Source organism: Rhinatrema bivittatum, chromosome 1 (genome assembly GCF_901001135.1).
Source record: "Rhinatrema bivittatum chromosome 1, aRhiBiv1.1, whole genome shotgun sequence".
NCBI classification, from domain to species: domain Eukaryota; kingdom Metazoa; phylum Chordata; class Amphibia; order Gymnophiona; family Rhinatrematidae; genus Rhinatrema; species Rhinatrema bivittatum.
In genome coordinates, this window is record NC_042615.1 from 257,986,283 (window position 1) to 258,009,705 (window position 23,423).

The following is a 23,423-nucleotide window of genomic DNA, read 5'->3' on the forward strand; positions in this document are numbered from 1 at the left end:
CAAAAGTTCCTACAGTACTATTTTCCCTCTCCTCTTTGGGTCTCAGCATGTCAAAGTGCATCTCTGTGCTATTGTGGTTTACCATGTTCGAGTAGATGGCAATCCAATATCCATACATCCTTTAGTGTCAGAGTTGCTGAAAGGCTTATATCTTCAAGTCACCAGTGCCAAGAGATCTGTTGTATTGTACAATTCATGAAACCACTGTACAAACTATTAGTCTGCTTCCTTGGAAGTTTCTTATTTGAAAAGTAGTGTTCCTAGTTGTGATTACGTTGGCTAGAAATCGGTGAACTTTAGGCAGTTGTCTGCTACTCACCGTACATGAATTTTTTTCAAAAGTGATGCTCTGCATTCTAAGTTTCTGCCAAAAATAGTTTTTGTTTTTCATCTGAATCAAGCCATTGTTGCCCATGTTCTTTCTAAGATGAAAAGAAGGCCAATTCATTGGACTGCAAAATGGACCTTGGCTAATCTGAAAAGGACTCAACCACATCATTATGTTCCCAGCTTTTTGACTCTTATGATTCTACTAGGAGTATTGATTGTCAAGTTTACGTTGCCAACTGGTTAGCAGATTGTATCACACATTGGTATGATCTGGCTGGCTGCTAGATCAGACTTTTATCAAGGCTCATCAAGTGAGAGCCATTACTACCTCTGGGCCATGCCAATTGAAGACATCTGCAAAGCTGCACATTGGTGGTCTTTTCATATCTTGACATCAAATTAATTTCTGGACAGTATTAAGTGAAGGTAACTTTGGGCAAGCAGTTGTGCGCTGCCTGTTCACACAGTAGTCCACTCCATGTAGGGAAAGGGGGCAGTGTCTGGGTTGCTTTTTAGTAAGTACTCTGCTGCAATCTTCAGCTTGGGACACCCTCACGTCATGGCTTATTCAGCTTTGCTTGTTGACTGAGAAAGCAAGCTTGCTTAACATAGGATTCTCCATAGACAGGATCAATTAACTGTGCTCAATACCTGCCCACATCCCTGGAGAGTTGACTAGTTAGCTAAACTCTGCATTTACCTCAAGGGCTCATGAGGCTGCACATGCATACAAGAACTCCAGAGTCTTCTCAGCAGAACAAAAGCTCCATGAGCTGAGAGAAAAGATTTTAGATAAGATATTTTTGAACTTATCCTTCCAGATAAAACGCTTGGAGCAAGGCATTCACCAACTTTGCTCAGCAAATGCTCAACAATCGCACACAATACACGCGCGCATTATTTGGTGCCATGAGATGATATCACCCATGTGTCATGGCTAATTCATCCTGCTGTCTGTCAAGAGCCCTTTCTATGGTGAGCAAATATATATATATATATATATATATATATATATATATATATATATATATATATATATATATATATATATATATAGATATTGTGTGCGATTGTTGAGCATTTGCTGAGCAAAGTTGGTGAATGCCTTGCTCCAAGCGTTTTATCTGGAAGGATAAGTTCAAAAATATCTTATCTAAAATGATGTTGGAGTGACAAAAACTCTTTTAAAAATTTAAAAAGATTTGTGAAAAAAAATTCAAAATAGTTTAAGACTGTGGCAACTTTTTATGAGAAACAATTTGAATCACCCCATGATTAAGCATACTGAGAAAACACTACTAACAAGTGTTTAAAAGATAAAACGCTTTGCAGCACAAGTGTGCAATTGCTCAAAGATGAGGGTTTAACACATTGTTTACTCGTAATATTTTCATATATATGATATATGAAAAGACTTCTGCATGCGTTTTTAATCACAGTTTGCTGACACCTTCACCAGTTCACATACACATGGTTCTCAGCCTTTGGCCCAAGGGCCAGATGAGCCCCTAACTGAATTTAATTCAGCCCTTGGCAGTAATGGCAGAAGAAGCTTCATCTTGATCAGGCCTTCGCAGGACAACAGGTGGTGTCTGATTTGGCCTGCAGTGGTGGGAGTGCATTTCACCACTACTGTCAGCTCAGATACTTCAAGCCGGAAGAGCCAGTGGCAGCTCATTAAAACAGTGTGGAAGGAACATGCCAGTGTAAGTGTGTTATCCATTTCTGGTGTTAGTGTTGCTTGTGTGGGTGGAGGCACTTGAGACAAAGACCAGGAGACAGGCTGCAGAATTGCCATAAGGAGTTTTTGGCCTCTATAAAGAATGGTGTAGAACATGGGGACTAGGACATTGAGCTGTGGGTTCAGTGGCACTTCAGTGAAAGCCAGGTAAGGATGCTGATTCCTGGAGTTCCCAACTGCACCACTATCTATTCAGTGCAGTAGACAAAGGATTATGGACATTGATTCCTAAGAATGCAAGTTTAGGAGGTGCAGAGTGCTGAAAGCTTTGTTATAATGCAGATACCAAGTCAGTGCCTTTCCCTTGTGTAGCGTCTCTTGAGGCCATTGTTTGGCTCATACCATTAATCTGGCATGTTGCAAGAGAAGGGAAAAAGGAGTAGAGAAAAGGAACTAGAGTGCATGGAGAGGGGTGGTGGTGGTGCGAGTTAGGGAATGCACCACACAAACACATCCATCCATCCACCCACCTCCCACTCTTCTCAACCTTTACTTCCCTAGTAGGGCAGATATAGGGGAAGCGGTGGAGGCAGAAGGTAAGGATGCTGGAGGAGTGGCAGGGTTGCCAACTTAGTGTCAGTAATATTTCTAGATATCTACAATCTGCTACACCCACAGATTCTTGCCCACTGCCTCCTCCCTTCTCTACAATTTCAAATCACTGAAAGGCCAGACTGCCCCCTTCACAAACCCTACTCAGAAAAGAAGTTGCACATACATCGCTTATAAAAATGTGTGCACTCACATCCAAAGCCTGCTCTAAATGTCCTAGAAAATGCTTCTCCTCCCCCCCCCCCCTTTTTTTACTTGCATTGAAGTATGCATGAAATGGTAACTATGTATGTACTTCCGGCGTTCAGAAAATACAGTTGCCATGCACAAGGACTATATAGGCGCATGTATCCTGGCTTTATGCACACATCCCCTGTGTAATTCTTTTGAAAATTGTCCCCTTTGTGTTATCTAAACCACAACTACAAGTGTAATTAAACATTTTTGTTTCTGTAGGGTACTGTAGATATATAACAATTTATACTTTGCTTTCTTTCAGTGGACTTATTGTTCCTGACCGAGACAGTAATGAGACAGTTCCTGAAGTTGCAACCTCTTCTGGCTATGCCTTGCTGCATTTTTTCAGTGATGCTGCCTATAATCTGACAGGATTTAACATCACTTATAAGTACGTAAGTCAGTTAAAATATTTTAATATAAAATATCTTTCTCTGGCACCACCTGATGGAATTTCTTCTCAGCTAGTAGTCATTTTCTAGCAGCTGCCCTTGTGTTTATAACACATCTACAATACAGTCTAATGTGTTTTATAAATGAGGTCTGCATGAGTCATCAAGTGTATTTCAATTAGGGGTATTTGAAGGCTTTTTTTTTTTTATACCTAAAGGAAAACTTTAGCAACTGAATGTTTGATATTACACTGATTTTCAGCATCAAAAAAATGATTAGTGACACTCAACTCTGATTTTGTTAATTCAGTTGCCAAATTTGGTTGTTTAAGCATGTTGAAACATTGATCTTTGGACTGAGCTCAATCCATTCAAGGGCTTGTTCAGGTGATTGCTGGGATTAGTGCTTGGGAGCCATATTTTGTTCCTTAGGACACTGTTAAATCCACCCAAATTTTTTAAACTGTATAATCTTAGAGAAAAAGTTCTCCAGTTATCGGAGATGGCATACAATAGAGAGGCAAAAGATCACAGAGAAAAGTGCAGCTACAATTCTATTACAATCCCCAATAGCCTTGATCGATGGGCACAGAGCTTACTTGAGAGCAACAGCTTTGAACCAGAAATCTTTAAATGTTAAGCCCCAACTTCTTCTCTTGTAATGAGTCTTTTCGCCCAGTTTCCGCAGTTTTCAGGAAAAGACCTCAGCATCAGTTTTTTGAGCTGTAAATGGGGGGGGGGGGGGGGGGGAAGCAGCAGTTGTCTTGAGTCTTACTCAGAGTATTGGTGTTGTGGCATTGAATGAATACTATTCATGGATGGGATCTCCATAGTTGCTGCGCGGTCATGTTGATTTTCAGGGAACATCCCCAAAATGCCATTATTGGAGCCAGATTTTGTAAACTATTTAACAAAGTAGATTCTCAAAAGCTTGGAATCTCTCTTCCTTGATGTGAATCTATTTTTGGGACTACAGTGACTGTGCCTTTTTTGAGTCATGTCTTTTAAGATTACAAAAAAATAGGGGGTGCTTGTGAGCAACTGGCCAAGATGGCTGCTGATGACTCTCCTGAAGCTCTGGCAGGACGGGGGACCCTGATCTTCATAGCCCCTCACTGACCGAAACAAATCTTAGGTCTGGGAACTTCCCTCACTTTGTCTCGTGAGAACAGGGCAGGAGGCGCCATCCCAATCTCATGGTGTTGTCCCTGACGGCCTGGATGTTCAGAGGTTAATCCTGCAGCCCCTTGCCCTGCAGGACCTGTTGTCAGGTTCTGGTGGCTTCCAGGAAGTCTTCCACCAGGAAGTCTTATGGCCTGAAGTGGAGGAGATTTTCCATGTGGTGTGAGCGTCATGGCTTAGATCCATTATGCTCCACACCAAGGCTACACTTTTCGGATGCTCCATCAGGGTACATCTGAATGCCATCGGGGCCTACCACCAGGGGGTGGATGGTTCGCCCATCTCTGTGCAACCCATAGTGGGGCGTTCTATGCAAGGTCTGCTTCAGTTGAAGCCTCCCCTGCAGCCTCCTGCTGTGTCCTAGGACCTTAATGTGGTGTTGACTCGGCTCATGAATTTTCAAGCCACTGCACACCTTTGACCTGAAATACTTGACCTGGAAGGTCATGTTTTTGGTCATGGTCACTTTGGCGTGCAGGGTCAGTGAGCTTCCATGATAGGCAGGAATTTAGGGTGCATACGCAGTGATGGATTTCCATCTTAACCCATCAATCATCCTGCCAACCTTTTTTCCCAATCCTCATTTGCATCGGAGTGAACAGGCTCTGCACAGCTTGGACTGTAATGGAGCCTTGGCCTTCTATCTGGAGCGGACAGCAGGCCACCTGCAGTCCACGCAGCTCTTTTATCTCTGATAAGAACAGGTTAGGAGGTGTAGTTTCCAGGCAAAATCCTGTCTGACTGGCTGGTGGCTTGCATCTTTCTGCTGTGAGCAAGTGGGACTGCAGCTTGGGGGCCATGTCAAGGCTCATTCTGTCAGCCATGGTGGCTTTGGTGGCCCACCTGAGAGCGGTCCACATGACTGAGATTTGCAAGGCCGTGATGTGGAGTTCCTGCCACATTTTTGCTGCTCGCTACTGTTTGGACAGGGATTTCCAACAAGGCAGCAGCTTTGGCTAGTCTGTCCTTGAGTTCTACAGCTGAAAGATTCCAAACTTTCTGCCTGGGGCCATTTTTTCGGGTTCAGGCTGTTTCTTGCTGTTACAGACAGCACTCGTGTTTTTGTGCCCGTTGGCACCTGGTTAGGTGCCTGTTGGTCTTGTTTGGTCAGGAGCAGACGGTAGCTAGGGGATTCACCCATGTCTGAGGACTAGCATCCTGCTTGTCCTGGGAGAAAGCAGAGTTGCTTACCTGTAGCAGGTGTTCTCCTGAGACAGCAGGATGTTAGTCCTCACGAAATCCCCACCACCCCAAGGAGTTGGTTTTCTCCTATGTCTATTTTATTTTTTTGCAATTTTGTTAAGAGACTGGAGAGAGACCCTGCATGGATAGTGACATGCTGGGCATGCTCTGTGTGCTAGACAAAGTTTCTAGAATATTTTGGTTTTCTAGAAACTTTGACATAAGCTTTCCATGCTGGACTCCATATGATGTCACCCAATTGTGAGCACTAACAGCCTGCTGTCCTAGGAGCACACCTGTTACAGGTAAGTAGCTCTGCTTTCCATTCTCAGATTATAAGCTGCCTTAAGACAGGGAAATACTTACTGCATCTGAATGTAACTTGCTATGAGCTACCAATCAAAAGGTGTTAGTTATATATCTAAAATAAATATACTTTCTCTCTTCAAATAAAAGCTTTTTAAAGCACATTCAGTACATTTAGGAACCACAAGAGCTCTTGGATTTTCTTAAGAAACCTCAGTTTTGCCAGATAGGCTGTCTTTGAGATCTTCTTGCTAGCTAGAGACGATTGGTAAGGATTACTGTAATTTTTTCTTATTGTAGACAGCAATAAGACAAAATTGTTTGGAAATCCCTGCGTTCATGTATTTTATGGGTATTTCATGTTTGCTTTGTTCCTTTTGGCCTTGCTCTCTATTTTTGGTTATCTTTTTTTTAGATTACTTTTTTTATCTGTGTATTAATATTTTCTTTCACTGGAAAACTGATTTACTCTATGCAGTCTTATATGCTTTATTGTAGTTGTAGATCTATGTGTGTGTATAGGTAGAGAAAATGGAAAAATAGAAGCATCTGTCAACTTCTAAAACTTCTGTCACGAGATGGATTAGATCCAGCATCAGTGAGTTGTGCAAGAATTGTCATAGAACTCCTGTTAGTAGTTTGAGCACATGCAAGGGGAGGAGTGAAGATTGGATTGTCACCTTCCGATCTTAAAATATTAATTTCAGAATTTTGGTATCCACATAACATTTAGTTCAGATCTGTACTTCTGAATACATGTATGCCCTCTATTGTTGACTTGAATAGCATGCTATCGCCTTAGTGATAACATTTCTAGTCTATGACTGATATTAAAACAAAACTTCAAGGTGGTTAATTACCAAACAAACTTGATCAGATCTAATTTTGGGTTTTCTTAGCTTATTGCATGCTACAGATTTAAGAAATCCAAAACCCCTAGAACTTTAATTTTGGAATAATGGTACTTGTGAACAATTTTCAGTTTGTTACACTAAATTTTTACTTTACACTGCCAGGGTTTATGTATTTTATTCTTACAAATGCTTTTGTCTCTCTTGCCTTTTAAGTATTAATACATGTCCCAATAATTGCTCTGGCCGTGGAGAGTGTACACTTGGGAACAGCAGCAGCGTTTATTGTAAATGCTTCAAACACTGGAGTGGAGTATCATGTGATATTCCTTATTGCATGGAGAACTGTGGGGGTTCAGATCAAGGCTTCTGCAACAATATCAAAGGCTGCTTATGTTTTGAAGGCTGGCAGGGTAAGTACCTTAAAGTGCACTATTTTGCCCCCCTCTTGTCACCTGTTGGTTCTGCATTAAAGTTTTGGTGAAATTTAACCCAGAGTGTATTTAAAAAAAAAAAAAAAATATATATATATATATGGCTTTTAAGAACATAGGAATGAGATGTCATATTGGGTCAGACCAAGGTTCCATGAAGCCCAGTATCCTGTTTCCAACAGTGGCCAATCCAATTCACAAGTACCCAAACATTAGATAGATCACAAGCTACTATTGCTTATTAATTAGTCACAGCAGTTGATGGATTTATTTATTTATTTTTCTATACTGATATTCGATTCGAAATATCACACCGGTTTACATACAACAGGATGTGAAAGGGTGAGCCTTATGGTAACATGATACAGTATAACAAATTTATCCTCTAGGAACTTATCCAAACCTTTTTTAAACCCAGTTACACTAACTGCTGTAACCACATCCTCTGGCAATGAATTCCAAAGCTTAACTATATGCTGAGTGAAAAATAATTTTCTTTGATTTGTTTTAAATAAGCTACTTGCTAATTTCATGGAGTGCCCCCTGGTCCTTCTGTTATCTGAGAGAGTAAATAACAGATTTACATTAACTTGTTAAAAGTCCTTCCATGATTTTGTAAATCTCTATCATACCCCCCCCCCCCCCCCCCCCCAAGTCATCTCTTCTCTAAACTGAACAGCTCTAACTTCTTTAGCCTTTTTTCATAGAGCAGCCGTTCCATGCCCCTTGTCATTTTGGTTACCCTTCTCTGTACTTTCTCCAGTGCAGCTATATCTTTTTTGAGATGTGGTGACCAGAATGCACATATTCTCCCAGGACAAGCAGGATGGTAGTCCTCACAGATGGGTGACATCAGATGGAGTCCTGTCACGGAACACTTTTGTCAAAGTTTCTAGAACTTTGACTGGCACACTGAGCATGCCAATAACCTTGTGGCCACACAGGGTCCCCCTTCAGTCTTTTTTTTTTTTTTTTTTCCCCGCAGAGCTGTTGCCTCGCAGTTAGTGGAGCTCTGTGAGAACTTTTTTCCTCATTTGCTCATGGAACAATTCAAAGTTTTTCTTAAAGTTTTTCTCCACTCCGGGGTCCCCCATCGTGAACAGATTCCTCCGGTGCTCGGTAAGTCTGTTTTGCGTTTTTTTGCAGTCTGTTCTCGAGCGTCTACCTCCCGGTGGCTGGCCACTGAGCACACGCTGCCCTTTTTTTTTTTTTTTTTTTTTTTTAATCATGGCGACGGGTTTTTGGAAGTGCCCGGAGTGTCTGCGGATTATGTCCCTAATGGACCCACATGGCATCTGTGTCCTGTGTCTAGGGCCTTCCCACAATGTCTGGTGTCCCAGCTATGCTCAGATGACACCCCAAAGGCCGGTGTGCCTGCTTGGACAAGATGGAGCACCAGTTTGGTTCCAAGCAATCTGCTTCATCGACTTCAGTACCGGATACGTTGAGTCGTGGGGATCAAACTGACTTGGGACCTTCACCTTCGAAGCCCCCCACAAAGAGGATCAAGGAGCGGGAGATGGCCCCTCACTGGCATCTGGACATATCCGGCACAGAGGAAGACACTGCGCCAACGATCACCACAATCCACTGCCGGCACACACCGGAGCAGTATCTGCTTCAGCCGAATCCCTTCCGAAGAGGCCCCAGGGAGAAGAGGCTCCATTCTTCTCTGGACTTGGGAGCCCAGGGCATTCCCCACCGATTTTGGTGCCAGGCACCGAGCCTCCGCAGACTCCAGTGGACGCTCTGCCCAGCCTGCCTCCTACTCCAGGGCTGGTTTTGTCTGCACCTCGTTTCGAGAGGAGTTGGACCGTGTGGTTCAACAGGCAGTGCTTAATGCCCTTTGGGGTCTCCAGCCACCACTGACACCAGCCCCCATCCCATCATTGGAACCAGCGCCCTCCATTTTGGCTCCTCTGCTGGAAAGGCTTGATGTGTTGCTCGGTGCCTTGCAGATGCAGCCTGTGCCGGTGGGCCCCTCTGTGCCCTGCTCACCACCAGTGCCTCCTCCCATCTGGATCCCAATTCCAGGCTCCTCAGAAAAGGAAGATGCGGCTCTTTGCTTATCTCCACGGCGGTACCGCTGATGCCGGATCCTGTCCCCGGGCCATCAGGCCTCCTGGTGCCCTGATGTACATTGCAGGTCCCGGTGCCCTCTATGCCAGCACCACCACTGTCTGTTACATCTCACTGACCATTGGAGCCTGCGCCCTGTACTCTGGGTTTTAGCCTCCCTCTTCGACCCAGGCAGTTTGCCTTGAGGAAGAGGCCACTTATCACCCATTGGAAGACACCTCCTCTGAACATTCCTCAGAGGACCTTCTGTCAGAGCCATCTCCACCAGAAGAGAGACGGCACTCACTTCTGGAGGATCTCTCCTTCGAGTTGTGTCTGGGAGATGGCGGAGTCCATTCCCTTTCAACTTTTAACAGAAGAGGATGCCTGCCACAAGATGTTGGAGGTCCTCCAATTTGTGGACGTTCCTAAGGAGGTGATGGCTGCCCGATGCATGAGATTCTTCAGGACCTCCTTCACAGTCTCTTAGAACACCCAGGTTCTGTGGCTCCAGTCAATAGGAAAACGGAAGCCACCTATCTTGTACAGCAGGCCCTAGGCTTTCAGAAGAGCCAGTTGCCACACCAGTGGGTGGTTAAATCAGCCCAGAAAAAGGTCAAAAGGACCCGCCCTCACTCCTCCAGGAAAAGACCAGAGCCTTAGATGCCCTGGGTCGAAGGGTTTTCCAGGGATCCATGCTTATTGCTCGCATAGCGGCATACCAGTTGTACATGAACCAGAACAGGAACCTCTGGAAACAGGTCCAGGAGTTCACTGAGACCCTGCCACAACAATTTCAGGAGGGCCTAGAATCCATCTTCCAGAAAGGACTGGAACCGGAAAACATGTTTTTGAGACAGCGTCAAGAGTCTCAGTGGCAGGCATTAATGCCAGATGCTGGGCCTGGTTAAAAGCCTTCGACCAGAGGTTCAAAAGAAACTAGCCTACCTCACCTGCACAGGAGAACCTGTTTGGGGACAAAATCTGGGACGCAGTGGCCCAACCTCCATGAGACCCTAAGTTAGCTATCAATTATCACCTCTGATCCCTCTTCGGCAACCTGTAGAGGTCCACATAGGGATATCAGGAAGCAGTTTTACAGGCAACGGAGATACTATTTATTTTTATTTATTTAATAGGTTTTATATACAGTCATTAAGGAAAATATTCAATCAACGGTTTACAAAACACTTAAAATTCAAAAATAATAATAAAATGATAGATAAATGCAAATTATCAATAAACAGTACTACCCTCTGGCCTCCCATATTTGTACAGCTCAGTCCCCACAAAGAAGCCGCCCTCGCCAACAAAGAGCACCTAGAGCTCAACCAGCCCCCCAGCCTGGTCTTGTGGCTGGCTTTTGATTGGCATACAGAGCAGATACCTGTCCCCTTTGCCTGCACTGTCCGACCCACCTGTGAGAGGTTGTCAATGCCAATTCTTCAGCAAATTGATTCCTAATTACCACTAACTGGTGGGTATTATATCCATAGGTTCCCCAGGCTTAGCAGGGATGAGGGTTCTACTCCTGGTATTTTCTCATCCCAAAGAACAGGCGACCTTTGTCCCATCCTCTATCTTCGGGCCTTAAATAGGTTCCTCTGCAGAGAACAGTTCAGAATGGTATTCTTGGGTACCCTACTTCCATTTCTGCATCAAGGGGAATGGCTCTGCTCTCTGGATCTACAGGAAGCCTAAGCGATTATTGCTATTTTTCAACCTCATTGCAAATATCTGCGCTTCGTAGTAGGCCACTGGCACTTCCAATACAGGGTTCTCCCCTTCGGGCTAGCCTCTGTGCCCCGGGACTTCACAAAGTGCCTGGCAGTGATGGGAGCACATTTGCGCCAGAACACGGTGCATGTGTTCCCATATCTGGACAATTGGCTCATCAAGAGTTCTTCAAAAGAGGGAGCTCTTCAGTCCTTGAACATGACGTTGAGCCTCCTCCAGTCACTGGGGTTCCTCGTGTGCTTCCCAAAATCCCAGCTGACTCCATCCCAGCAACTGAACTTCATCGGGGCAGACCTGGACACCATGGTGGCTAAGCCATTCCTTCCCAGCGAACACACAACCATCCTGGCCGGACTGTCCAGATTCATTTTTTGCTGGCGGCCGGCCTCGTCCCACCTGCTCCTGAAATTGCTGGCTCACGTGGCATCGTTGTTACAAGTCACCCCAATGGCTCGCCTAGCCATGAGGGTACCACAATGGATCCTGCTGTCTGTGGCACCAAGCCACTCAGAAACTCTCAGCACTGCTCCAGATAACCAAACCACGCCAGCTCTCCCTCTCCTGGTGGGTGTGAGAATCCAACTTGAGCAAGGGACTTCCCTTTCAGCCCCCGGCTGCCCAGGTGACCTTGACCACGGACGCCACCAACCTAGGCTGGGGAGCCCATGTCAATGGCCTCCACATGCAAGGGGTGTGGTCGAAAGCAGAGGTGAGCTGCCAGATAAACTTCCTGGAATTCCAGGCAATGTGGTATGAGCTCTACGCATTCCAGGACTGCCTTTCCAACAAGGTAGTCTTGATCCAGATGGACATCCAAGTGGCCATGTGGTACGTGAACAAGCAAGGGGGCACAGGCTCTTATCTCCTCTGCCAAGAAGTGGTTCAGATTTGGGCCTGGGTCCTGTCACGTTCCATGCTCCTGTGGACCATCTACCTGGCAGGCACAGAGAACGTGGTAGCGGACCGCCTCAGCCGGACATTCCAACCCCACGAGTGGTCCCTGAACCTCTGTGTAGTGGACAGGATCTTCTTCCGGTGGGGTCAGCCGAACGCGGATCTCTGTCTCCTAGCAGAACCACAAGGTGGACAGGCTCTGCTCCCTGCACGGGGAACGAAAGAGACCAGCCGTGGATGCCTTCTCCCACTCTTGGAGTGCGGGCCTGCTATATGCGTACTTTCTGATTCCGCTAATAGGCAAGACTCTCGTGAAGCTACAGGAGATTAGAGCTCCATGATCCTCATACCCCCGCATTGGCCACGTCAGGTCTGGTTTCCCATTCTCTGCAACCTCTCTATCAAGGAGCTCATTCGCCTGGGCACCTCATCTGACCTCCTCATGCAGGATCAATGCAGGCTACGCCATTCGAACCTCCGGTCACTGTCCCTAACGGCCTGAATGTTGAAAGGCTAATACTACAGTTCCTCGACCTTTCTGATAATGTCTCAAGTCCTAGTAGCTTCGTGTAAGCTTTCCAAGCAGAAGTCATACCAGGCAAAGTGGACAAGGTTCTCGTCTTGGTGTACACTGGAGGGTCTTGACCCTTTCTCTTGCCCCATGCTTAGGCCTTTGGACTACCTCTGGTGCCTCTGAGTCTGGTCTACAGACTACCTCAATCTGGGTTGATCTGAGTACCATCAGCACTTACCACAGAGGGTGGGTGACACCCCAGTCTCGGTGCAGCCCTTAGTAGGGCGCTTCATGATACTTGCTTCAACTGAAGCCTCCACTATGTCCCCCTGTTGTGGCCTGGGGCCTCAACATAGTGCTGGCGTGGCTCATGCGCCCTCTGTTTGAGCCCCTGTGCTCCTGCGAGTTCAAACACCTTACCTGGAAGATAATCTTCCTTGTGGTTACTTTTGCTCACAGAGTTAGTGAGCTGCAGGCCCTGGTGACCTATCCACCTTACATGAGGTTCTTCCACAACAGGGTGGTGCTTCGCACTCACCCTAAGTTCCTGCCTAAGATAGTGACTGACTTCCACCTAAATCAGTCCATCATGTTGCCCACCTTTTTTCCCAAGACCACACACTCATCCAGGTGAGCGGTCTCTGCAAGCTTGCTCTCTTGCCTTTTATTTAGACCGTACCGCAGTCCACCCAACTCTGTCTCCTTTGACAAAAATAGACTGAGTTGCGGTGAGCAAGTAGACCCTGTTTAATTGGTTGGCGGACTGTATTGCTTTCTGCTACCAGCAAGCAGGCCTTCCGCTCGAGGGTCGAGTGAAAGCGCACTCAATGAAGGCCATGGAGACGTCAATAGCACACTTCTGGGTAGTCCTTATTGGCGAAATCTGCAGGGCCACGACATGGAGCTCCCTCCAGACCTTCACAGCCCATTACTGTCTGGACAAGAATGCTCGACAGGACAGCGTCTTTGGCCAATCTGTTTCCGGTATATGAACCCAACTCTTCCTACCTAGGGCCCAGTATGTTCAGGCTGCCCCCGTTGTTGCCAGCAGCACCCCTGTTGTGCTTGTTGCACGTTATTCGGTGTCTGGCCCAGGGTGTTCCAGAAGCAGCTTGCTATTCACCCATCTGTGAGGATTACCATCCTGCTCGTCCTGGGAGAAAGCAGAGTTGCTTACTTGTAGCAGGTGTTCTCCCAGGACAGCAGGATGTTAGTCCTCATGAAACCTACCTGCCACCCCGCAGAGTTGGGTTCGCCTAAGTTTTGTTTTATTTTTCGCTCATTCTCTTCTGCTTTAAAAAGAGACTGAAGGGGGGACCCCTTGTGGCCATGGGGTTGGTGGCATGCTGGGTATGCTCAGTGTGCCAGTTAGAGTTCTAGAAACTTTGGCAAAAGTGTTCCGTGACAGGGCTCCATCTGATGTCACCCATCTGTGAGGACTAATATCCTGCTGTCCTGGGAGAACACCTGTTACAGGTAATCAACTCTGCTGTATTCAAGATGTGGTCGCACTATGGAGAGATACAAAGGCATTATGGTGTCCTCTGTTTATTTTATATCCCTTCTTAACTCCTAGCATTCTGTCTGCTTTTTTGATCGCCACAGCACACTGGACTGACTATTTCAATGTATTATTCATAATGATGCCTAGATCTTTCCTGGGTGGTAACTCCCAAGATAGAATTTAACATTGTGTAACTACAGTGAGGGTTATTTTTCCCTATATGCATAACTTTGCACTTGTCCACGTTAAATTTCATCTGCCATGTAGAAGACCAATCTTCCAGTCTCACAAGGTCATCCTGCACTTCATCACAATCCTCTTGAGATTTAACTACTTTGCATAATTGTCATCCGCGAATTTGATCACCTCACTCATTGTACCCCTTTCCAGATCATTTATTAGTATATTAAAAAGCCAGTCCAAGTACTAATTTTTTTTTTATTTTACTTGAGAGGACAAAACTAAAAAGCATATCATGGTCTTTAATATAGAATTAGCTATTTTAATATAGTCTAGTTTTCTGTATTGTCAAGACATTCTTGCTGGGTCATGTTTATTTAGTTGATCCATTTAAATATTCACTCTTTAAGTCCATAGTTTCAGATCTTTGAAACTACATGCATTTCACTTCTTGTTTTTTTTTTTTTTAAACCTTTTACATAAACCACTTGAGACAGTTTTCTTTATTGACATAGAAATTGTAAGAAACACAGAGATTATACCCTACCTGTATATCTGATTGTTCCTAGAGAGTAAATAAAATGTCTTTAAGCTTGAATTTAAAACCTTTATGTTGAGAAATTAGTACTGTAACTCCATAAACTATAAAAAGTTTTGTTCCATTATGCTGAGTATTGCATATGTGTTCCTTTGAGAACTTATCAGCACATATATAATTGACTTGTATTCTGAAAAAGTTCAGTGCCTGCATGGCATTTTTTAGTTTTTGTGTAACAGTCAGGTTTGTAGCAAAATTAAAATGAGTTAAATATATTTATTCTGTTTTGGGTTTGATTTCCTCCTTTTTATCCAATTCCTTCCATTCAATGCCAGCTTTTTTTTATTTGGGTTCATTTATCTTACCATTTTTATTTTTTATGGGTAAAGTAGTGAGATTGAGGTGTTAGTGTGCATGGATATGTAGAAAATAAGGTCTGTCAGCAGAATTATTCAGTTGTGATCATGAGTTTACATACCCCTGGCAGAATTTGGAAGATGTGTAGCATTTTAAGAAAACATAAGTGATCAGACAAAACACATCTGTTTTTAATGTTTCAAATAAACTATTCATCACAGAATAGCACAATCATTAAATCATAGCAATAAAAGAAATAACTTTTGAATAGGCCAATTTTATTTACATATTGTTGAATGCTTGGGCTGATGATAAACATTCAAGTTGACACACACTGGTTGAGATGGCAATGAAGGATAGGTATTCATACCTATGCCTTGTTTGATTGTAATTAGTGTCTGTATATAAATAGTCAATGAGTTTCTTAGCTCTTGAAAAACCCATGTGCATTTTATCCAGGATCACATTGACTTTAGTAGTTACTGAAGCAGGGGGAAAGCGAAAACTGTCAAAGGATCTGCAAGCAAAAGTAGTTCAACTTCATAAATTGGAAAAAGGAAATAAAGATATGGAAAGATTTGAAAAGACCAATCAGTACTGTTCAAACTCTGATCAAGAAATGAAGTTATGGGTTCTGTTAATAACAAACCACAGTCAGGCAGACCAAGAAAGATTTCAGACACAACTGCTAGTAAAATTTGTTGGGATGCAAAGAAAAACGCACAAGCAACTTCTTCTGAAATACAGGCTTCTCTGAAACAAAGTTGTGAGTATTTCATTGTGCACAATAAGGAGTAGCTCGAACAAAAATCTGTTTGTTTGAAAACAATTGCCTGCCCTTCCTACGTTCAGGACTGGGTACAAAAAACAAATAAAATACATGAAAACAAGTAAAATAAGGACAAAGGCAAACATAATAGCATAATATGAAAGCAAATAGTTTGACTGCATGGTAGAGTTGCCAGAAAATAGCCCACTTAAAATACACCAGACAGCACCTAGAGATCCCTCAAAACTTCTGTAGCAAAATTTGGAGTTGAGACCAAAACTGAACTTCATGGTAGTGACCATAAACACTATGTTTGGAGAGGAGCAGTCAAGGCCTATGAAGAGCACACCATCCCTACCGTGAAGCATGGAGGGTGGATCTCTGCTGTTTGTGGGGGTGTGTGAGCTACTGTGGCACAGGGAATTTAATTAAAATTGATGGCAGGATGAATGCAGCATTGTATCAGAAAATATTGGAGGAGAATTTGCGTTCATCAGCAAGGAAGCTGCACGTGGGGTGCACTTGGACTTACCAACATGACGAATTGAAACAAAGCCAAGTCGACCCATGGCTGCATCAGAAGAAAGTGAAGGTTCTGGAATGCCACCATTCAATGTCATTGAGCCACTTCGGGGTGAACTCAATCATGCACTTCATGCTAGACAACCAAAGAATTTACAGGATCTGGAGGCTTTTTGCCAAGAGGAACGGGCAGCTTTACCACTTGAGAAAATAAAGGGCCTTATTCACAGCTATCACGAGACTGCAAGCAGTCATTGATGCAAAAGAGGGCAATACACAATATTAAGTACTAAGGTTATGCAAACTTTTGAACAGGACCATTTTATTTCCTTTATTGCCATGGTTTGTTTTATTATTGTGCTATTCTGTGATGCATAATAGTTTAATTTGAAACATTAAAAATAAGACTTGCTTTGTCTGATCACACTTGTTTTCTTAAAATGCTACACATTTTCCAAATTCTGCCAGGGGTATGTAAACGTATGAGCACAAATGTATAAGGTGATATCTTTTTCTTGGATTAACTTAATACATTGGATAGCTTTGAGGAATTCGCCTTCCTTCAGGTTTTGACTTCATGAAGGGCATGTAACTCCAGAAATCTAGTCAGTCAATGTAAGAAGTTAGTCTAATAACTACATAACATGATACCTTTTTTATTTGTTGACTGACTTTTATTTCCATGCATTATTTTTCTTGAAACATTTTTTATTTGCCTTTTTTCTGTCCCTCTTTCATGCCCTAATTAGACCCTCTTCCTCATTTTTAATAATGTAAATACCATGCTGGGTCAGACCAAAGGTCCATCAAACCCAGCATCCTGTCTGACAGTGGCCAATCCAGGTAACAAGTACTTGGAAGGAGCCTAAAGAACAAATCCAATACTCTTGCTCATAACTGGGAATAAGCAGTGACTTTTATAAGTCTACATACGGCTTTTCTTCCAGGAAGTTATCCAAACCCTTTTGAACCCAGGTACTTTAACTGTTTTCACCACATCTTCTACAAACAAATTCCGCAGTTTGTATGATGAGTGAAAAAATACTTTTGTTCTGCCTTCCTGTTATAGGTATATATAGTGGCTTGCAAAAGTATTTGACCCCTGAAAAAGTTAGTTTTGTTTGGAATACAAATGACACTTACATTGATCCAGACAGTATATTTATTGCAAACCAGTATGCTCTTAAATAAATAATGAATAGTGACTGAAAATGTATCTGCATGTTTTGTAAAACACAAAAAATAAGCAAAAAATGCTGCTTGCATAAGTATTCAATTCATGTGCTTTGGAAGCTCCAAGTTTACACAGATGAAAAATATTGCCCTAACAATTGGCGTACAATTGGTCTATAGACCTGTGAATAATTAGAAAAGGTCAGCTTTTCTGAGTAAGACACCCGAATTCCAGTACCATTGATCAGACTGTGAATATGAAAGACATCTGTGAAAATGAAGAGTATTCTAAGGAAATAGTTATAGACTTGCACAAGATAGGAAAAGGCTACAAAATATCCAAGTGCTTGGACATACCAGTGAGCATTATTGGATCAATTGTGAGGAAATGGAGGCTGCATCATTCCATCCAGACACTGCCTAAACAAGGCTGTCCCTCAAAACTCAGCATCAAAGCAAGAAGGAGACTTGTGAGTGAAGCCACAGAGGCTAACAATTACCTTGAAGGAGCTACAGAGTTCAGAGGTACATTAGTCCAGTGGTATTCAACCTTTTTTCGGTCAGGACACACCTGACAGATGGTTCTCACATGCATGACACACTGAACCCATGATAGTCACGGGGCTAGATGTAAAAGTACAGTTTGCATCCATGGGAACCCCCCTGACCCACAATAATGGATGTAAAGCAGAATTACGACATTTCCCATACAACTCACCCTTCAAAAAAGATGTTCTGGTGTCAATTCAGTAACTGCAACTCAGACTCCTTCTACTACCAGGCTCAATAGCCCTACTTATGAAAAGACAGCAGTTTACCACCAATGCATATCCTCTTGAGAAAACACAACAAATAAGACTGATACACTTACATGCTAGGAAAATATCTCACCTCAGTAACACACACAGAACCGACCTAACACACTCCCAGGATCTGCAGTTATGTACAGAAACTAATCCGCACACAGTTACACCTGTATTATGGAATGCACTCAACCAGCAAAAACCCTATCTGTGAAAAGGCAACACTACAAATATTAAATCAGGCCCTAAACACCAATACACCTCCTATTAGGAAAACAGAACTAGCAAGCAGCTATAGATCCCAACACAGAAATAATTGTAAAATTATACTAATAAGCAGAATAAATGTTTCAAAACAGCTATGAACAGAATAACATCCAACAATTAAAAACTCATAAAAACAAAAATTCTCCAAACACCAATAAAATATTTCAAAAAAGCACACATCACATATTAAAAAATTAAAATGGCAATCAATCAAAGATAAACTTAAAAAGCCACTTTTACTTACCCTCTCCAGCAGCTTTCCTACTACTGTCCTCTTCCATGCAGGCTGTAGCACACACCAGAAGCAGTAGTAGTGGCTAAGCTCTATACTCATGGTCCTCTTTCTTAGGGCCCATGACCAGTCTGTCTCACACACCATACCAGTCACACCCCCATGACCAATTTCTGTCTCACACACCAGTCATCTCCCAACCAGTCTTTGACACACACACATACCAGTCACCTTCCTGAACAGTTTCTCTCATGCCATACACACACAGGCTTCCCACTCCCGTGTTCTATCTTACATATATGGGCTTTTCACTCCCATTCTGTCTCTCACACACCCACACACCCAGGTTTCTCATTCCCATGCTCACTCTCTCCACATGCACAGGCTTCTCATTCCCTTAATCACTTTCTTTCACATACACACACCCCAGTCTCTCTCTCTCTCTCACACACCCCAGTCTCTCTCTCTCTCTCTCTCTCTCTCTCTCTCACACACCCCAGTCTCTCTCTCTCTCACACACACCCCAGTCTCTCTCTCTCTCTCACACACACCCCAGTCTCTCTCTCATGCATGCACACACAGGTTTCCTACTCCCATGCTTTTTCACACCCCCACACGTCACCTCCCTGACCAGTCACTTTTATTGTCACATATACACAGATCACCTCTCATCAGTTTCTCACACACATGCTCTCAATCAGAGGCTGGCTGTCCTCTCTCTCTCTCACTTCCTCCCCCCCGAGCACAAATGCTAGCTGCAGCAGCCTCCTCCAGCCCTTGCAGGCCAAGAAAGAAGAATCCTATCGGCCGCGGGAGATTTATACTGCTGTCTCCTTTGCCGATTGCTGGCTGCTTCAATTGCTTCGGGCCATGCAACTGCTCTGAGGCTGATGCTGCTGCTGCCGCCGCTACTTTTCCACTCTGCATGGCTCTTTCTCCTTCCCGCTCACTGCACTGTGTATCACTTCCTGTTCCGGGGCAGGTGCGGGAAGAAGAAAAGGCCAGCCGCGGATGCCACAGCCTCCTTTAACAAAGCTGCTGTTTATTTATTTATTTATTTAAAGTTTTTTATATACCGCCGCTCATCAAAGATATCACGTCGGTGTACAATGAACAGGAACTTACGCCGGAGCGTTATACATTTAACAGGGTTAAATAAACATTATACATATAACAAAAGTAAGAATATATATATTTAAACATAAAACAAGTAGAATCTTTTAAAACCGAACTATCATTTAGGTTTAACTGAGCTGAGTTAAACAGGACTGGAAAGTAAAGGGATATTAGGAAATTAGGTATGAGAGTAGGGACAGGTTAGGAGGGGTTGGAATTATAAATTAGGGGTGATAAGAACGGGAAGAAAGCGCTTAAGGTGCATTTAAGAGCAAATGTATGGAATGGTATTTACAGTAAGGGCATAAAAAGGGGAACTTAGATATAGTGTAGAGAAAGGGGGTGTTGGGTAAATAAGGCAGGGCATATAAAGGGAAGAACGACATATATATTTCAGGTATAGGCATGTGTAAATAACCATGTCTTGAGTTTTTGCTTGAAGGTTTTGGAAGATGGCTCAAGGCGCAGTTCAGTGGGCAAGGTATTCCATAACAATGGGCCAGAAAAGGAAAGCGCTCGTGCTTTGGTGGAGGCATGGTTATATAGTTTGGGTGAGGGGGTCTGTAATGTGGCGAGGTATTGATTTCTAGTTGGCTAGAAATCAATACCTGTTCCCGTTGGGCTTGAATGTGCTGTTAGCCCGGCGGCAATGGCAGCAGGGAAGGAAGAGCAGCGGTAGAGACTGGGAGCATACGACACACTGGTGTCGCGACACACCAGTTGAGAAGTGCTGCATTAGTCAACAATATCAAGAGCTCTGCATACAACAGGTCTGCATGGGAAGGTGGCTAGAGAAAAGCCATTATTGAAGAAAAACCACATCAAAACACATATGGCATTTGCCAGAAAGCATCAGTGACCCAGCTAAAATGTGAGTGTTTTGTGGGCAGATGAGACAAGTCATTAAGCTTTTTGGCCAAAATTCAAAAGGCTATATGTGGCACAAACCTAACACTGCTCATTTCTCAGCAAACACCATCCAAACAGTAAAGTATGGGGTATCAGTATCATGATGTGGGGATATTTTTCCTTTAGCGGGGACTGGATATCTTGTTAAAATTGAAGGATAGATTAGATAGTGTAATATATAGGGAGATACTGCAAGACAACCTGCTTCAGTCTTGTAAAAAAACTAAAACACTGGAGAAAAGTGCCTTTCAGCAGGACAATGATCCCAAGCACAAGGCCAAAGCCACACAGGAGTGGTTGAGCAACAAAAAAGTGAGTATTATATAATTACCAAGTCAAAGTCTAGATCTCAATCCAATTGATAATCTATGGCACTATTTGAATATTGCATTCCATAAGCATCATCCAACCAACCTAAACAAATCTGCCAGGAAGAATGGGCAAAAATCACTCCCAGTGTGTAAAGCTGATAGAAACTTACCCCAAAAGACTTAAAGCTGTTACTGCAGCAAAAGGTTCTACCAAGTATTAATTTGAGTTGAATACTTATTACTCCTGGGGAAATTCTGCACACAAAATGTAAAATTCTGCATATTTTATATTGGTCAAAATAATACAATTTACATGAGTCTTTAAGTAATTACATTTTAAATTAATACAGAAAAAAAGGTATTTCTTAAAGATGCAGAGTTTTAAATATTTTGAGCAGAATTTCCCTAGAAATTCACTGTAAAAGTCCCTTCCACTCGCTCTCCCAACTCCCCTGGCCACTTCGCCCTCTCAGGCCCCAACTCCTTCACTTGTCAGTATCTCTCCCCTTCACCTCTTGGCTCAACCCCTTCCACTCTATTGCCACTACCAGAGTTTGACCCCATTCTCCGTACTGCCCCTCACACAGGCTCCCTCTGTCCCTCTCTCACACAGGCTCCTGCTCTAGTGCACATGCACACACCCTCATACGGGCTCCCTCACTCTCTCGCACACACACATCCCCTCATACAGGGTCCTTCTCTCTTGCATACACACTCACACAAGCTCCCTTTCTCTCTCACATATACACCCTCACAGAGGCTACCTATGCCTGTCTCTCATGCACCCATTCACATAGGCTAGCACCCTCACATACACACTCCATCACAATTTCCTCATTTCCCTGTACGTACCCGGATCAGTCCAGACTGTGGGTTGAGCCTCCTTTCCAGCAGGTGGAGACAGACTAAAACTTGAAGGATGCCCTACATCAGGACAGAGCCTATCCTGTAACCCTTCAGTATTTGTCTGTCTCCAGCAGGTGCAGCACGTCTCCCTTCGGTCTCCTGATCTAGGCTAGTCAGCCTTCTTTCTCTTCCTTCCTTCTGGGATCAAGCAAGTACTTATTCCTTAGGGATTTTGTAGTTTTCTTCCTGTTAAAATAGTTAAAAGGCTAGTCAGGAAGTTGTGGATTTTTTTTTCAGGAGACTGTTCCGTCTTTGCTCTTGCCGGACTCAGGGGGGCTTTGCCCTTTGTGCAGTGCATAGCCTGTGTCCATTACTGCTTCCAGGTGTGGGGAATGAGTCTGTCCAGGGCTCGCCCCCCCCCCCCCCCCCCCCCGGCTGCCGAAGGGTCTTAATGTTACGCTGCTGTGCTCAGTCTATTTACAAAAAAAAAAAAAAAAGTGACACAAACAGCCTTAAGTTTAAAAGTGCTCCCAGTGCTTTTAATACTTACCTACAGCAGCAGACCAATCTTCTGTGTCTTTGTCCCCCACCTGGGCTTGAACCAGCAGCCAGACAGGTAAGAGTCAGCAGGTTTCCCCCCTGCTTCACTCCGGGCCTCCAGGCTGTCAATCAAACTTTTCTCTGCAGCCTTTTTTTCTTTAGAGCAGCTCTTTGCCGCGGCAGGCAGCCTGCCTCTTCTCTGCCAGCCCCTTTGTGTTTTTTTTTTTTTTTTTTTGCGAGGGGCCTCTTCTCTGCCTCCCTGCCAGGTGGGGTAGGACTCTCCTCGGCAGGGCTGGCAAATTTAGCCCAGGGATAGACTCCCCAGAGCTTGGCCAGGCTGTTCCCGGGTCGGGAAAGCCCGGGAACGGCGGCCATTTTGTATTTTTTGTCTGCTCCGTTTTTGGAGCCCCCTGGGGCTGGGGGGGGGGGCTGATGTTTTTTGCATCAGCCCCCTGGCCCCCCAGGATGGGTTTTGTCACCCTCTCGCCTTTCCCTCCCCCTCCCCCACCCAGGGCTTCCAGGGCTCGTTTTGTATCTAATTTTGCCACCCTCCTGCGTAGATTTTATTTAGCTAGCCTGGAGGAGGAGGAGGAAGGTTCCACCCTTCCCCCCCCCCCTGCAAAAAAAAAAAAAAAAAAGTACCCGCTCCGTGCCGTTGATGGTTAGACCAGCTGCGGAGCCCCCCGGGGTCCCTTGGGCGTGGGTGGTCCTGGGGGTGCCCCTCCTCCGACCTCCCGGTGGATCCGGTACCCCCGAATCCTGCCGCCAATCCGGATGCGGGGGATACCCTTCCACCCCTGGAGGGGGATGACCCCAGGGTCTTCGGACTCCCTTACGGCCTCTTTGCCCAAGGATATGGACCCGGTCCTGGCGGGAATCAGGGATCCGGCAATCGCTTTCCCCTCTCATCCCACGCACAAGTTGTAGCGCCTGCGGGAATGGAACG

At 44.3% G+C, this 23,423-nt stretch overlaps 1 protein-coding gene across 3 annotated transcripts in view; it reads left to right on the forward strand.

Annotated features, from left to right (window-relative positions):
* The window catches only part of ATRN (attractin), a 504,108-nt gene that overhangs the window by 92,803 nt on the left and 387,882 nt on the right, over positions 1 to 23,423 (forward strand). For all 3 annotated transcript variants that reach the window (XM_029594059.1, XM_029594068.1, XM_029594051.1), the window contains exons 4-5: positions 3,123 to 3,251; positions 6,990 to 7,186. In XM_029594059.1, coding sequence (XP_029449919.1) covers positions 3,123 to 3,251; positions 6,990 to 7,186 — 326 coding nt within the window. The remainder of the gene's footprint in view (positions 1 to 3,122; positions 3,252 to 6,989; positions 7,187 to 23,423) is intronic.